The sequence below is a fragment of the Petaurus breviceps genome, unplaced genomic scaffold (assembly GCF_028583685.1).
Source record: "Petaurus breviceps papuanus isolate PSGF00001 unplaced genomic scaffold, PetGlider_PUasm1.0 685, whole genome shotgun sequence".
Classification (NCBI taxonomy): Eukaryota; Metazoa; Chordata; class Mammalia; order Diprotodontia; family Petauridae; genus Petaurus; species Petaurus breviceps.
Window position 1 is genome coordinate 4,945,226 of NW_027186455.1, and position 16,572 is coordinate 4,961,797.

Here is a 16,572-nt window from a genome sequence, read left to right on the forward strand (position 1 = left end):
TCTGCTATGTATCTGTTACTTAAAAAGAGATCTTTCCTCAAGGAAGCTCACATACAAGTGGATTTCTTATTAATCGTGAGCCATAAGGAACACATATCAGGGCAATAGATAGAACACTATTTAAGAGACTGTAGTGGAATAAAAAGGAGACACTTATGCCAGAACTCTTCACTGTGTAATACCTTAATACTTCATCAGGGGTGTGAAACAAAAGATTAAAAATACTTAAATGCTAAGCTGAAACCAGATTCCAACTTGAAAGGCAGTGTGGTATCATGGATAGATTGCTAGGCTTGGAAGTCAGGCAAGATGTGAACTCTGCCTCTGACTTTATATTAGCAGTGTGGCCACACGTGGCAAGTCATATCTCAAATGAACTTGTTTTTCTCATTCGTAATATGAGAATAATCATGTCTACCTCAGAGGGCTGTTATAATGGATGATTGAAAATAATTATATGAAACACATTGCAAACCTTAAAAATATTTTATAAATGTAAGCTGCTGTAATGCTATTGTTATTTTATAAGTTGGAATTGTAGAAATGATACCCAGTCCCAAGAGCACAAATTACTGAGAGGACTCCATATATCCCAATAAAAGTGAAATGGATACACCTAAATGTAAATGGTTACAGCATAAAAAAATTAGGTCAGATACTGTTGTTAACCATGGCTAGGAGAAGTAAGGGATAAAGAAGATCATTAGAAATTATTTTGATCACACCAAGTTTTTACATGAATAAAATCAGTGAAAGTAGAAAGGAAGAATAGGAAAATATTTGCATCAAATATCACCAGTAAAATTCTGCTGGCAAAAATATAACACTATAGAGAATTAGTACCAATATATGATGCCAGGATATATCTCCAATTGGTAAGCAGTCAAAGAATATGAACAGTTTTCAAAAGAATAATTGCACCCTACAATTGACCACATGAAAACATGTTCCAAGAGATGTGCTAGTTAAAATATACACTAAGGTGGCAGAGCCAAGATGGTGGATTAGGGGTAGCCACCCAGCTGAACTCTCCCAATAATCCTGTCTGAATGGCTTTAAAATAAGACCTCTAATCAAATTTTGGAGCAGCAGAGCCAACAGAAGGTCCAATTGAAACATTTTTTCAGCCTAAGAAAACTGGAGGAATCTCTGTCACTGGGGTGGAGGCCTGTCCACAGCTGCTGCAGCAACAGCTTCATTCTCTCTCAGCCCAGATATGGTAAGGGGAGTCAGATGATTGGCAAGAAAGAAAACAGAGGACCCACAGCTGGCACCAGTGCTGATTGGCAACTATTTCCCATATACATTTCCCATTCACAATTGCAGGTCACAGAGGAGCATTGATAGTCATAGGGTAGCAGGGGTCTTGGTCACAGAACCAAAAAGGAGCAATAGCATTTGCAGTTTCAGAGGACCAAGGACACTTATTGGATAAAGATCAGAGTGTAGTAGAGCCGTGACCATAACTCTCCCAGGGTCACATCACCTTGGAAGCACTAAAAACTTGCACACCCCCAGAACTAGCTCTGAAAACAGCAACACAATAAAGCCTGAAGCATAGAGCAATGCCTCCTCATCCACAGGTGAGCAGAGCCCATCTTTAACATAAAGTTTAAAATCAAGAAATAGACTGGAAAATGAGTAAATAATAAAAAAAGAATTTGACCATAAAAAGCAACTATGTTGGCAGGGAAGACCAAGACATAAACTCAGAAAATGACAACAGTGTGAAAATAGCCACCAAAACCTCAAAGAAAAATGCTAATTGGATCCATACCAACAAGAATTCCTGAAAGAGTTAGAAAAGGGGTAGAGGAAAAATTGAGAAAAGAAATGAAAGTGATACAAGAAAATTATGAGAAAAAAAAGAAAATTATGAAAAAAATTAACAACTTGGTAAAAGAGGTACAAGAAGATACTAGAAAAAACATCTAAAAAACAGTTGTCTTAATGGTAAATGAAGTACAAAAATTTCATTGGAGAAAAGAACTCCCTATAAAGCAAAATGGAAACAAGAGATGCAAAAACTCACTGAAGAAAATAATTCCTTAAAAATTAGAATTGGCAAAGGGAAGTTAATGACTCCATAAGACTTCAAGAAGCAATCAAGGTCAAAAACTTAAAAAAAAAATAGAAGAAAATGAAATATCTCATTGGAAAAGCAATTGACCTGGAAAATAGAGTGAGAAGTAGTTTAAGATTGGACCACCTGGAAGTAATGATCAAAGCAAAGAAAGAGACTAGACATCGTATTTCAAGAAATTGTTAAGGAAAACTGCCCCAATATCTTAGATCCAGAGGGTAAAAGAGAAATTGAAAAAAATTCACTTATCGCCTCCTGAAAGAGATCCCAAAATAACAACTTCTGTTTTTGTTTTTTTTTTGCTTTTTGGAGGGGGGAAGGCAGGACAGTTGGGGTTAAGTGACTTGCCCAAGGTTACACGGCTAGTAAGTGTTAAGTGTCTGAGGCTGGATTTGAACTCAGGTCCTCCTGACTCCAGGGCCAGTGCTCTATTCACTGTGCCACCTAGCCACCCCAAAATAAAAACTTCTGGGAATATTATAGCCAAATCTCAGAGTTCGAAGATCAAAAAATACTTCAAGCAGTCAGAAAGAAACAATTTAAATATTGTGGAGCCTTAATCAGATCATATGAGATTTAATGGCTTCCATGTTAAAGAAAAGTAGGGCTTGGAATAGCTCCAAGAAGCAAAGGAGCTAGGATTACAACCAAGCATATAACCCACCCAGCAAAATAGTATAATCCTATTGGGGGGGGGGGGAGGGCAGGTGACTTGGAGGGGGGAAAGGATATTTAATGAAATAGAGGACTTTAAAGCATTCCTCATGAAAAGACCAGAACTGAATGGAAAAATCTAACAATCAAACAAGACAAGAGAAGCATAAAAAAGGTAAACATGAAAAAATAATATAAGGAAATTCAATAAAGTTAAACTGTTTACATTCCTATATGGGAAGATGACACATGTAACTCCTAAGAACTTTATCAAGGCATTTAAAAGGAGTTTAAATGGAGGGTATGGGGGTGGTCAATTATGTTGAAATGATCTCCCAAAAAAATGAAAGGACGAAAAAGAGGGATGTACTGGGAGAAGGTTGAAATAGAATGAGGAAAAGTTTCTCATATAAAGGAGGTTTGCAAATAAGAACCTACAATGATGAGGAAAATGCTGGAACTTGACTCTCATTGGAATTGGTTCAAAGGGGGAAGAATATATACACTTGGATGTGTATAGAAATGTAACGTCCCCAATAGGGAAAGGGAGGACAGGGTGGCTAGGTTGCTCAGTGAATAGAGCACTGGCCCTGGAGTCAGGAGGACCTGAGTTCAAATCTGGCCTCAGACACAACACTAAATAGCCATGTGACACTGGGCAAGTCGCTTAACCCCAATTGCCCTGCTCTTTCCCCTCCAAAAAGCAAAAACAAAACAAAAAAGACATAAGGGAGACAGCAAAATAGAATTTTGAGGAGGGACAGGATAGAGAAAGAAACCAGAAAATGTGATGGTAGGAAATACACAGTAATCATAGCTGTGAATGTGAATGGAATGAGCTCATTTATAAAACAGAAGCAAATAGCAGAATGGATTAGAAACCATAGTCCAACCATACATTATTTACAAGAGACACACTTGAAACAAAAAGAATTAAAGGCTGGGGCAGAATCTATTATGCTTCAACTGAAGTGAAAAAGACGGGTAGAAATCAGAATCTCAGAGAAAGCAAAAGCCAAAACAGACCTAATTAAAGGAGATGATTAGGGAAATTACATTATGCCAAAAGATAATATAGGCAGTGAAGTAATACCAGTTTTTTTTTACAGCAAATTTCTTTGATAAAGGCCTCATTTCTCAAATATATACTGAGTATAGAACTTAGTCAAGTTTCTAAAAATAAGAGCCATTCCCCAATTCATAAATGTCAAGACAGGATATAAAGAGGCAGGTTTCAGAAGAAAACTCAAAGCTATTCATAATTATATGAGAAACCTTAATAACTAAATCCCTGCTGATTAGAGAAAGGCAAATTAATTCTGAGGTACCAACTCAAACCTCTCAGAAATGACATACTGGAGGGGATGAGGGAAAAATATGTACATTAGTGAACTGCTGGTGGAATAGTGAATTGGTCCAACCATTCTGAAGAACAGTGGAGCTGTGACTAAAAGCCTATAAAACTGTGCCTACCCTTTTACCCAGCAATAACACTGCTAAGTGGCCTATATCCCAACGAGATCAAAGAAAAGAGAAAAGGACCTATTTATGCAAAAAATACTTATAGCAGATATTTTTGTGGTGGCAAGGAATTGGAAATCAAAGAGATGCTCATCAGTTGGGGAATAGCTGAACAAGTTGTGGCATGTAATTGTGATGGAATGCTATTATGCTATAAGAAATAAAAAGGGGTGGTTTCAGAAAAACATAACACCTATATGATCTGATGCAAAGTAAATCAAGAAGAACTAAGAGATTATTGTGCACAGTGACAGCAATATTGTAATACCGGTAGTGATCAACTGTGAAAGACTTGGCTACTCTGATCAAAACGGTGATCCAAGACAATTCCAAAGGACTCGTGATTAAAAAAGCTATCCACCTCAGGAGAGAACTGATGAACTCTGAGTACAAATTGAATTTTCTCCCTTTATTTTTCTTGTTTTTTTTTAATATGGCAAATATAGAAATACGTTTTGCATGATTTCACATGTATAGTTGATATATTGTTTGCCTTCTCAATGGGTGGGGGAAACGATGGGAAGGAGGGAGAGAACTTGGAACTCGAAATTTAAAAAGAATAGAATGTTTGAAAATAACAAACCAAAATGTTAAATATATATATACACACTAAGAAATGTGCTAATTAAAAAGAATACTGAATTTTACATTATGCAAATTGGCAAGCATGGCAAAAAATAGTAACAGCCAGTGTTAAACACTAATGCATTGTGGATGGAGTTGTCAAGTTCAGCCCCCCACTTGAGAATAACAACTTGTAGTTATGCAAGAAAAATAGCTGGATTGTCCATGTTCTGACCCAGAAATCCCATGACTAGGCATATTACCCCTAGAAAGTAAAAGGCAGAAACAAAGGTCCAATACATTCATAGCAGCAGTCTTTGTGATGGCAAAGCAGTAGAAACAAAATAGGTTCCCCTCAGCTGGAGAATGATTGATAAAATGATGACATAAGGATGTAAGGACAGAATGTTTTTGGCAGTAAGAAATGACATTTGAAGAATTCATGGAAACATGGGAAGATTTGTATGAAATGCTACAGAGCAAGTTAAGCAGAACCAAGACAACACTATACACATTAACCACAAATTTGTAAATGAAGTCCCTGAAAGCAAATTGAGATCTGTGAGTAATGAATAGTGGAAAAGGGATCATAAAACCTTCCTGTCAGCCTAGGTTCACTGTTGAACCTATCCTGTTGAAATGACAAATGTAAAAATAAAACGCATATAAAGTGATATAAATTTTTTAAGATGTAAATGTGCCCTGGAGGTTTTAACTCTTTTGTTTCCAGAACTTCCTCCCTGGGGTCCTTCTGTCTTGATTGCCTTCTCAGCCATGCTTCACTTCCTATTCCAGATTCATCTTCTGAACCTCAGTGGTCTTCATATTGCTACCCTTTCCAGTTCTGGAATCATGATCTAATGAATTCTGCCATAGTTCTGGGAGAGGTCTGTCTGGAAGAGGGCTTACTCCCATATGGTGTCACCATCTCAGATAACTTGGAGACCAAAATGTCAGGCCCTGGGCCACTACTCCCCTATGTTTTGTCTCCCCCCCATTAGAAGATAAACTTTTCAGGAGGGGGCTGTCTTTGGTTTTGTGTTTGCATCACAAGCACAGTGCTTGGCTCATAAATGCTTCAATGCTTTTTTTCATCCATTTGTTAATGGTAACTGAAATCATAGCCTTTTGAATTATGAGCTCCTATTACTGCTTACTATGACCACATGATCTCAAGGCAATGAGGACTTTTAATTGTACATTTAGCTCTATGAAAAGATGGCAGCCAATGTTAGACTTTTTTTTCCCTCTCTCATGTTGTATCTGACCTGAAAGTACACAAATAAAAATATTCATGCATTTCCTTTCAATGAAAAGTATCTTCCCTAGTACATCCCCTACTTCCTCCCTCAGGCTGTTATAGCTAAGTAAGTCAAATGGATTAAATTTTGGTATTCCATCAAATATGGATCTTTGGATCTTGAGGTCACTCTTAGTGGAGCTGAAGAGTATATACATGCATCCCTACCTTTCCCAGAAGTCACTTTTTCAGACCTTGGTGCTCAGAGATAGGATGTCTGTGTTTTCTTGATTGTCTTCTGGAGCAGGAAACTGTTCTCGTGCCTTTGGAGAAAAGCCCTTGAAGACAGGACAGATAGGGATGTACTTCAAAAAGGTCATCTTTTGGATTGCGTTCATGCCAATAGGAAAGTCATAGCTCTTCAAGCTTGCGGATGTCTCACTGTTGGCATGAGCTCCAGCTTTCCACTGTACCAGTCCCCTTTCTTCTGGGCTCCCTGTAAAAGGACAATGTTCCATCTTTTACTTGGGTACCAAGCTGTGTATTAAATTAGCCAGAACATATCTACTTAATTTATGTAAGAGCAACTCTGCCATGAGTGAAGGAAGGATGCCCATTATCACCCCTATTATTCAACATTATAGTAGAAATGTTAGCTATAGCAATAAAAGAAAAAGAAATTGAAGGAATTAGAACAAGCAATAAGGAAACAAATCTATCATTCTTTACAGGTGATATGATAGTATACTTAGAGAATCCTAGAGAATCAACTAAAGCACTATAGGAAGTAACTAGCAATTCACATAAATAATCAGCATTTCTATACATTACCAACAAAGTCGAGTAGCAAGAGATACAGAAATTCCATTTAAAATAACTATAGACAATACAAAATACATGGGAGTTTACCTGTCAAGTCAAACCCAGGAACCATATGAACACAATTACAAAACACTTTTCACCCAAATAAAGTCAGATCTAAACAATTGGAAAAATATCAATTGCTCATGGGTAGACTGAGTCAATATTATAAAAATGACAATTCTACCTAAATTTATCAATTTATTTAGTGCCATACCAAATTGAATTACCAAAAATTGTTTTCTGGGGTTAGAAAAAATAATAACAATTCATCTGGAAAAACAAAAGGTCAAGGATATTAAGGGAATCAATGAAAAAAAAATGTGAAGGAAGGTGGTCCAACTATACCAGATCTCAAACTGTTAACAGTGGAAATTGTCAGAATAATCTGGTACTGGCTAAGAAATGGAGTGGTGAATCAGTGGAATAGATTAGGTAGACATTACATTATAGTAAATGAGCATAGTAATGTAATACATAATAATCCCAAAGATCTAAGCTTTTGGAACAGAAACTCAATATTTGGCAAAAACTGTTGGGAAAATAGTAAAATGTTATGACAGAAACTAGGTATAGACCAACACTTTATGCTGTATATCAAGATTAGGTCAAAATGGGTACATGATTTACACATAAAAGATGATACCATAAGCAAATTAGGAGAGCAGATCTATGGAGAAGGGAACAATTTAGGACCAAACAAGATATAGAGAGCATTACAAAGTGTAAAATAGATCATTTTGGTTCTATAAAAGTAATTTTTGCACAAAGAAAACCAATGCAACCAAAACTAAAAGGAAAACAGAAAACGAGGGGGAGAATTTGCAACAAGTTATCTCTGATAAAAGCCTCATTTCTCAAATATATAGGGAACTGAGTTAAATTTATAAGAATATAAGTCATTCTCCAATTGACAAATAGTCAAGGGATATTAGCAGGCAATTTTTGAACAAAGAAATCAAAGCTATCTATACTCATATGAAAATGTTCTAAATCACTATGGATTTGAGAAATGGAAGTTAAAACAACTCTGAGGTACCACGTCATACCTATCAGATTGGAAGTCTAAATGGAAAGAATAATGTATCCAAAAGATAAATAAAAATACACAGTAGAATTTGGCAAGTTTCATTGAAGGTCAGAGGAAGGTAAAAGACAGCTTCATAAAAGAGGTGAATCCCTTTTTGTTTGCGGGGGGGGGGGGAGTGGGGGGGGGGGGGGGAGGAAGGGGGGAGACAATGTGACACTTGCCCAGAGTCACACAGCTAGTAAGTGTCTGAGGTCAGATTTGATCTCAGGTCCTCCTGACTGGTGCTCTATCCATTGTGCCTCCTAGCTGCCCCAAGAAGGTAATTAAAAAAAAAATTATTGACTGTTAGTTTACAACATTCAGTTGTTTTTGAGTTCCAAATTCCCCCCCACCCCCATGGTGGCATGCAATCCGATATAGGTTCTACATATACCTTCACATTAAACATTAGTCAAGTTGTAAAGAAAAATCATAACCAATGGAATGAATGAGGAAGAAGGAACAAAACAAAACGAAACAGAGAGGAAGTAGTTTGCTTCAATCTGCATTCGGACTTCATAATTCTTTCCCTGGGAGGTAAATCTTTTTTTTTCTTTTGCAGGGGGGAAGGCAAGGCAATTGGAGCTAAGTGACTTGCCCAAAGTCACACAGTGTGTCAAATGTCTGAGGTTGGATTTGAACTCAGGTCCTCCTGTCTCCAGGGCTGGTGTTCTATTCACTGTGCCACCTAGCTACCCCAAGGAGGTAAATCTTGAAACAAGAATGGGATGGATACCAAGAGAGGAGAAATGACAGACTAGGCAGGAGGGAACTGCTTCTATTGTGGTGAATTTGTGAGCAGAGCCCTCCCTGCCCAAGCACCTTTATCTCTCACTACTATTCTATCACCCACATTCCTGCATCCAGTCTCTTACTTCTGTCATATCCTCCCTGTTCCTTTCTACCTCTCAATCTCACATATCCTTCAAGGCCTGTTTCCTCTAGGAAGTCTCCCCTGACTACTTCAGCCCATCCTCACTGATGTCTATCCCCTCACTAAGTTCCTTCAGCACATACTATCTAATAATAATAAGTTCATATAGTACCTTAAACAATACAGAGTACTGGTGCTTTCTTCCTCCACCCTCCCCAAGGTTACCTTGTAACTGTTTTGTATAAACCCATATATGTTCTCACATCTCCCATGTTAGAATGTAAGCAATTTTGTCTTTGTAACCCCTAGCACCCAGCACAGTTCCTGGCCCACAGTAGACACTTAATAAATATTACTTGCTGATTGATTGCTTTCCTTGCAACAACCTTGTGAAATAGATAGAAAATTTAGGTATTATTACCTCCTTTTTACAGATAGGGAGACTGAGGCAAAGAGAGATGAAATGAAACTTGTCCAAGGTCATATAATATAGTTCATAAATGTCAGAAGTAGGACTCAAATTAAGGTGATCAAATATTCTTTCACTGTATAACATGGCACCCGCCATTCTCTGTCTTCTGCTGTTTCAAGTATATCTTGGCTTTCCCATCAGGCTGTAGAATCTTTGAAAAAAGGCATTATCTTCTCTTTTTTACCACACACAATGCCTAGCTCAAGGCCAAAACACAATACATGAATCAAGATTTGTTGAATTGATTGCATCAGTATGAAATAACTGGCCTGTAGATAGGCAAAATATGGATTCAAAAAGGAATGAGAGGAACTAGGGTGAGAGAATTTCAGTGCAAGGTAAACGTTGACTGCTGTGAAGGAACAGGGGCATTTGGAGGCACATCTTTATTGTCTGACATGACAGTTATTGGACGTTCAATTTGAATAGCTGACTAAAGATTCTGGCCCAGATTTGGTGCCTCACCCAGCTCCCTTTTTCTCATCTTCCTTGGTCTCTCATAAATCCTGCTGCAGCCAGAGGACCCAGCTACTGGCTTACTGCCAGCCTTAGGCTGTTATTCTCTCTCTTCCTCTCTCTGTCTCTCTCTCTCTCTCCCCTCCCTCCCTCCCTCCCTCTCTCTTTCTCTCTATTTCTGTCTCTCCCCCTCTCTGTGTGTCTCTCTGTGACTGTATATATGTCTCTCTCCCCTTCTCCCATCCTCCCTCTCTCTCTCGCTCTCTCCCTTCCTCCTTCCCTCCTATTTAGTTTCCTCTGTCTCTGTGGCTGATTGGGTACCATGGCAACAAGCCCACCAGAGCAACAGATAATTATATGGAATAGGTTCATCCCACCAGATCCTTCCATATCTGTCAGTATTGAAAGGACCCTGCTGTGAATCCTGCCATTCATTGATGATAATCACACAATCACTCAGTGGCAAGCCCAGCAGCAGTGGCAGCCTGAGAAGGACCCAAGCAGCATTACAGAGAAATCCAACAAAATCATAGTATATGTCTCTCTGAACCTGTAGTATCCAGCCTATATTCCCTAGACAGAAACAAATCTTCCAAAGGAGCCATTCAGGCTCTGGGCCTGGGATTATCTACAAGGCTAGGATACTAACTGGAATCTTTTTTGTAAGCTGTCTATGGGGAGGATGACAGGTTTGTATTCCTCCCTTCCCTTTGCCCACTCACCCCGCCCCCTCACCCCCATCCTGGCAGGTCTCTCTAACTCTCAGCAGCGTGGGTGAGGTTCTATCATTCAAGGCCCAGCTCAAGTGCTACCTCCTCCAGGAAGCCCTTCTTAGCTCCTCTAGCTTCCCCTGAGAGGCTGTGTGATGCAATGGAAAGATTGGGGCAATTATATGTACAGGACCTGACTCTGTATCTCCTTCTGTTAGTTCCAGTGTGACCTTGGGCACATTTGTCCTTCTGGGCCTCAGTTTCTTCAACCATAAAGTGTGTTGGGGGATGGGAGAAGATGGCCTAGATTCCCTCTAAAGTCCTTTCTATATCTATGCCCTCCTACAGAGGAAACTAGCTGGAGTCAGGAAGACCTGACTTTTAAAATCCTGGTTCTAAATACTGCCTCAGGTACATACTAGCTATGTGGACCTGGGCAAGTCATTTAATCTGTTTTTAACCTCAGTTTTCTCATCCGTGAAGTGGAATAAGCTTCTACAACAAAGGCTCGTGGTACTTTGCAAGTGCTCTATGTAAACTATTATTATTACTATACATCCGTAACCTTTGAAAGCACCCATGTATTTTATTCCATCTTGTCTATTGGTCTCCTTTCATCCTATGTGTAAATTTTATCTCGTTAACCATACTTTAAGCTCTCCAAAACCTGGTATCATCATGCTTTTTCCTTGTAGGTATCTCTCCAACTACCCTCAGAGGAACTGGGCATGCAGCATGTTTTTAATAACTGTTTCTAGAATCATATACTGTTGATGATAGAAGAGGCTTTAGATAATCATCTAATTCAGTCTCTTCTCTTACAGATGAGGATATAGGAAGGTGTTATATGAGTAATCTTGGAAATGTGCTCTGGAAAGTAGAGAACCCAGTTCCAAGATTCTAGGACGTTTGTCTTCCCCTTCCCTTCTTCTCCCCCGCCCCATAATCCCTTAGGGGTCTTGGGAAAGTCATACCTGGGACAGTATTATCCAAGATAAAGGCCAGAGAGCCACCCACAAACATCTCTGTCGTCAGCAGCACAGTCAAGATCTGGTCCACTTCAGGAATACCTACAGGAGGGAACGCTAAATTTAAATTCTGTGCACTTTGATATACTATCTTAAGGCCGTCCTAGCCAGTCCACACTCCTAGGCTGTGACTACCCTAACCCAGCCAACCCGTCCAGGACTCTCCTTTTTCCCTCTTAGAAAGTCCCAGCCTCCCAACGATTGTCAATCCCAGCCTATCCCTTTGATGTTGTTCAGTTATTTCAGTCATGTCTGATTCTTCATGATGCCATTTGGGGTTTTCTTGGCAAAGACACTGGAGTGGTTTGCCACTATGTTCTCCAGCTCATTTGACAGATGAGGAAACTGAGGTAAATGGGGTTAGGTGACTTGTCTAGGGTCACACAGCAAGTAAATGTCTGAGGCCATATTTGAACTCAGGAAGATGAGTCTTCCTGACTTCAGGCTTTACAATCTATCCACTTCAACACCTAGCTGCCCACCCTACCCATTAGTAAGAGTCAAAAAGGTAGAAACAGACTTGAACAGTATTTGGGTTTCATGGAATCATGGTATTTAGAGCTGGAAAGAACAGTGGTGATTAGCTACATATTCAATTTGCAAATGAGGAAATCGAGGCCCAGAGAAAGTGAATGACTTGTCTAAAGTCCCATAAGGAAGCACATTGCAGAGTCAAGAGCTGAATCCAAGTCCTCTGATCCCAAGTCCACCCTTTATCTACTCCAGCACCCAGTACCCCACTTCCCCCACCTTTGCACTTTGGAAGGGTCAAAGAATGAAGGAAATGGAGAAGCATCACTATCTGATCCAAGATGTTCATAGCATCCTGAGAGTTCAATATTTTGTTCAGTCCTGTTTCCCTGACTTGACCTCATTCCTGATCCCCAGGTGCAGCTGATGGATGTACAAAGAAATAGATGGATAAGGAACAAAGACAGATGGGGGAGGAGCCTAGGAGGGGAAATAAGGCACCTGTGTTGATGGCAGTGGGGTTGGAATCCAGATAGTTAGGCAGCATCAGGCCAAAGAACATGGAGAATCCCAGGACAAAGAGATTCCGGGAAGAATTCATATCAATAAACTGTAGGTTGGACAGGCCCACTGCTGTGATCATCCCTGAGAAAAAACAACCATTCAGTCAAAGAACCACAAAGGGCGGTGGAGGCTGGGAAGGAAGGAGTGGCCTAGACCCCCTGCGTTTTCAGAGCCCACGAGTTTCCTTCCAGGGACAGGAGTCCTTATCCTCTTTCTGCCTGCTGTCCTATACTCTTCCCTCCCCATCCCAATTCCCCACCCCCTTCCCCCTCCTGCAATTATTTTAAGTCACAACTCAAAAAAGACACTTTCTTTAAGAAGGCTCTGCTTGACTGTGACCATTCTCCTACCAAACCAATAATTATTGAATTATTTTACCTCCTCCCTCCCCCGCCTTTCCCCTTCCCATGAACTGGAAGCATTATATTTATCATGTCCTGGTCTCTATTAGACTGGGAGTTCGCTGAGGGCAGGGACTTGATCTATTCTCTCTCACTACTCAAAGGGCAACAGAAGATGGCCTGTCTTTCCCTATCCCTGACTCTGACCTTACCCTTGCCGTTCGTTTCCTTTCTCATATTCTAACCATTCATGCTATATTAATGTTCTGAATTAGGGGGTTCTACTTCTTTGGGGGGAGAAGGCAATCGGGGTTAAATGACTTGCTTAGGGTCACACTAAGTAAGTGTTTGAGGTCAAATTCGAACTCCTGCCTCCAATGCCAGTGCTCTATTCACTGCCCCAGGAGATACTGCGTTCTACCTTACAGAAGAGTAAGTACTAGAAGGGGAGGTGGGGGTGGGCACTGGTGAGGAAGGAAAGAGCAGGTACAAAATGTTCTCCTCTCTAGTACTCACCAAAGAGAGTGCAGAACATGCCACCCAGGATAGGGTCAGGCAGGGAAGCAAAGAGAGCTGTGAACTTGCCAATCATTCCCAGAATCAGCATGATACCTGCCCCATACTGGACCACCCTTCGACTCCCCACCTATAGACGAGAAGATTGGATGGAATCAGCCACAAGCTGACACAGCCAGGACTGAACAGTGCCTGGAAGGGGATGGTTTCAGGGACAGGAGCAGGAAACTAGGGAGGGGGAGAGAAGGAAAATGGGAAAGGAAAGAAGACAGAAGAACCAGTCTTGGTTCTTGGTACCTTGGTGATTCCTAGGACACCGATGTTGGGGCTAGAGGAAGTGGAGCCATTACCAGTCCCGAGCAGCCCAGCAATGATACAGCAGATGCCCTCGGTAAAGATCCCCCTAGAAAAGGTGCCAGGGGAGTGGTAGGCAATATTATAATTTCTTACATTTGCGCAGTATTTTATTTATCCTTTTCCTTCCACTATCGTTGTCTTCCACTATTTCCTTATGGCAGGGAGGTGACCTTGGGCTATTCTGATGAGGCACAAGACATGGAAGGGTCCTACTGAGCTGGAAGGGTTCTGAGTGCAGGTCTGGTGTTAGCCTGTCTTCCTGTCATCTGAAGCCTATACTAGCTGACTCTGGAGAGGCTTGGCAGGATGCTGGTGGCCACAGGGATGTGGACTTTTTTGGCAATAGTAACTGAAGACTGTCTGCTAAGGCTCTTCAGGGAGGGCCCTTCTGATCTATACCAGTGGATCCCACATTGTCCCAAGTAGGGATCCTTCAAGTATTTGTGCTTTTTATACCAACCTATGGAATTCATCCTACAACACTGTGAGGAAGGTCAGGGCAGGTATTTTCCCCTTGACAGATGAGGAAACAGGTTCTGAAAGCTGAAGTTAATTGCTGAAGACTTCTGAAGAGTAAAGTGCCAAACTGGGACCAGAACTCAGGCCTACTACCTCTAGGTCTTTTTCTGCTATCATCCTGCCATCAGTCCTTTACCAAACCAATCAAATCATAACTCTTTGAGGTGGGGGAGGGAGGTTAGAGGCTAACAGAGGATAGGTTGATCACCTACTTACACACATAATGATACTATACCTGTTGATGGCATGAACAGGGGGTGGAGGGGCCCCAGCTAGTCGGGCACAAGCATAGTAATCTCCAATGGACTCAATGATTCCTGCCAATGTGGCACTGAACATGCCCAAAACAGCAGCTGCAGTCACACTGGGGAGGCCCCATTGACCTGTGGGGGACCAGTTGTGGGGAATGGACACAGTGAAAACACCCCAGAAACCACCACTATCCCAAGGGACACACATCTTGGTAATCCCAAGGTGATCCCAACATTAGAAAGGATGGATTTGGCTGAGAAAAATACGTATTTTCCAAACACTTCCTTAGCCCTCTCCTCTGTTCCGATCTACTCCCTTCTCCCTAGGACTTGGAAACTTTTTAGCTCTGCTCTTAGCTCCCAGATATGGGAACAGAGAGGAGATTCCATCCTGATTTTTTTTAGGCCCCTTGCTTCTGGGATGGAGCCAGGACTAAAAGCCAGGCCTCATGGTTCTTAGTTACAGGGTTTACTCACAGGGGTAGGGTATTCGGATCCAGGGTGAAATGGACATGATCTCCCCACGGGCATCTGTTCGAGCCTTGAAGCCATAGGCATTGGGGTCAGCAGGCAGCACATCAGTGAGTGTCAGGATATAGCAGAACAGCCAAACAGTCATAATGGCCAGGACAATCTTTTAGAGAAGGAAAGAGGACGAGCAGAGCAATCAGACATCGGAGGAAGGGACAAAGGGAACCTCTGTGCCCCTAAGCTCAAAAGACTTGAGAGTCTCTCCTTCCACCTCCCTGAGGCAGAAGCCCTGAGCACTTCAGCCCCGGAAGGAATTCCCTCTGAGACACCAAACCTCACGGAAAGGATTCTCTCAACCCTAGGAAAGGATTCTCCTTGGTCTTATGTCTGCCAGCCCCAGGCTCCTTTCAGTTCCGGGGCCTCATTCCAACCCTTGCCCAACTTTAATCTCCTCACAGGAAACATTTTGAAGATCTGGATCCGGAAGAGAGTGAAGCCTTTGCCCCATTTGTAGCCAGGCAGGTAGAAGGTGACATTTCGGAGATACTGGGAGAAGAGGATGATCAGGAGAATGGAGCTGGAGGCAACATAGAACACAGGATTATAGACTGTTTTCCAAAGGAGGGAATGGAGACACAGAAAGGAGGTGACTTGTCTAAGCTAACGCAGGCAGTAAGTGACAGATCTGGGTTTCGAATACAGGGCCTCTCACTCCAAATTCAATGGCCCATGATGGAGAGAGAGGCTGGGCAAGGAGGGAGAGGCAGTTCTGAGGTGGGTTCATGAGTGGGGAAGTACATGAAGGATTAAGGAAAAGAACCCCAGAGCAGAAGTCAAGGGAGGCTCTGGTTCTGGCTCTTCTGGTAACTTCTGTTTCTCTGGCTGTAAAGTGACGGGGTGGGACTACCTAACATCTGAGGCTCTTCCCAGCTTGAATATTCTATGAGTCTCTGAGTCTACTCTGAAGAGAGAGTAGTAGAGCTTGGGGGGATGGGAAGTGGTAGGAAGGGACTGGGGTGCTGGGGATACAGGGAGGAGAAATATATATTGCGAAGCAGACATTAGAGAGAAAAGAGGGCATTGTGGGCGAGGACACTCACAAGGCTGAGATACCCCAGTGAGATCCAGCCCGATCTCCAGCAGCTTTGAAGACGGAGAGGCCGATGAGGGAGACAGTGGGGGTGACTGTGAGGGGCCCGATGTAGCTGAGCAGGGCTCCTGGCAGCCCCAAAAGCCCAATAATCACCTCTACTGTGCTGGACACCATGATTGCCCCCTGGATCTGTGGGTAGGGTTAGGTGCAGCAGAGAGCTGTTGGGCCAGCTCGAGGAATGGAGTTGGAAGGTTTCCCTTGCTTTCCCTGGCCAGATTTTGTTGAGATAATAAGCTATTCCCCCAGCCTCTCCTTTTCCCACTTTCCCTAATTCCTAAGAAATTTCCCAGAACTTGAGCTTCATTTTTGTCATCCCGATCAATTCCCCTTTGTACCTTTAGTGGGACACACACCCCTTCACAACTCACCCAATACCACATACCTCTCTTATTCGTGG

General features: G+C 41.7%; 1 protein-coding gene across 1 annotated transcript; it reads right to left on the reverse strand.

The window, feature by feature from the left end:
- Positions 1–4,656: 4,656 nt before the first annotated feature.
- Positions 4,657–16,566, reverse strand: SLC23A1 (solute carrier family 23 member 1). Its single transcript, XM_069104330.1, has 10 exons — positions 16,558–16,566; positions 16,123–16,304; positions 15,479–15,599; positions 15,029–15,185; positions 14,536–14,683; positions 13,722–13,827; positions 13,425–13,554; positions 12,505–12,648; positions 11,479–11,574; positions 4,657–6,558 (listed from the first exon to the last, which is right to left on the reverse strand). Exons 2-10 carry the CDS (start codon positions 16,287–16,289, stop codon positions 6,311–6,313), a joined length of 1,317 nt encoding a protein of 438 aa, XP_068960431.1. The 5' UTR covers positions 16,290–16,304; positions 16,558–16,566; the 3' UTR covers positions 4,657–6,310.
- Between the last annotated feature and the right edge of the window lie 6 nt (positions 16,567–16,572).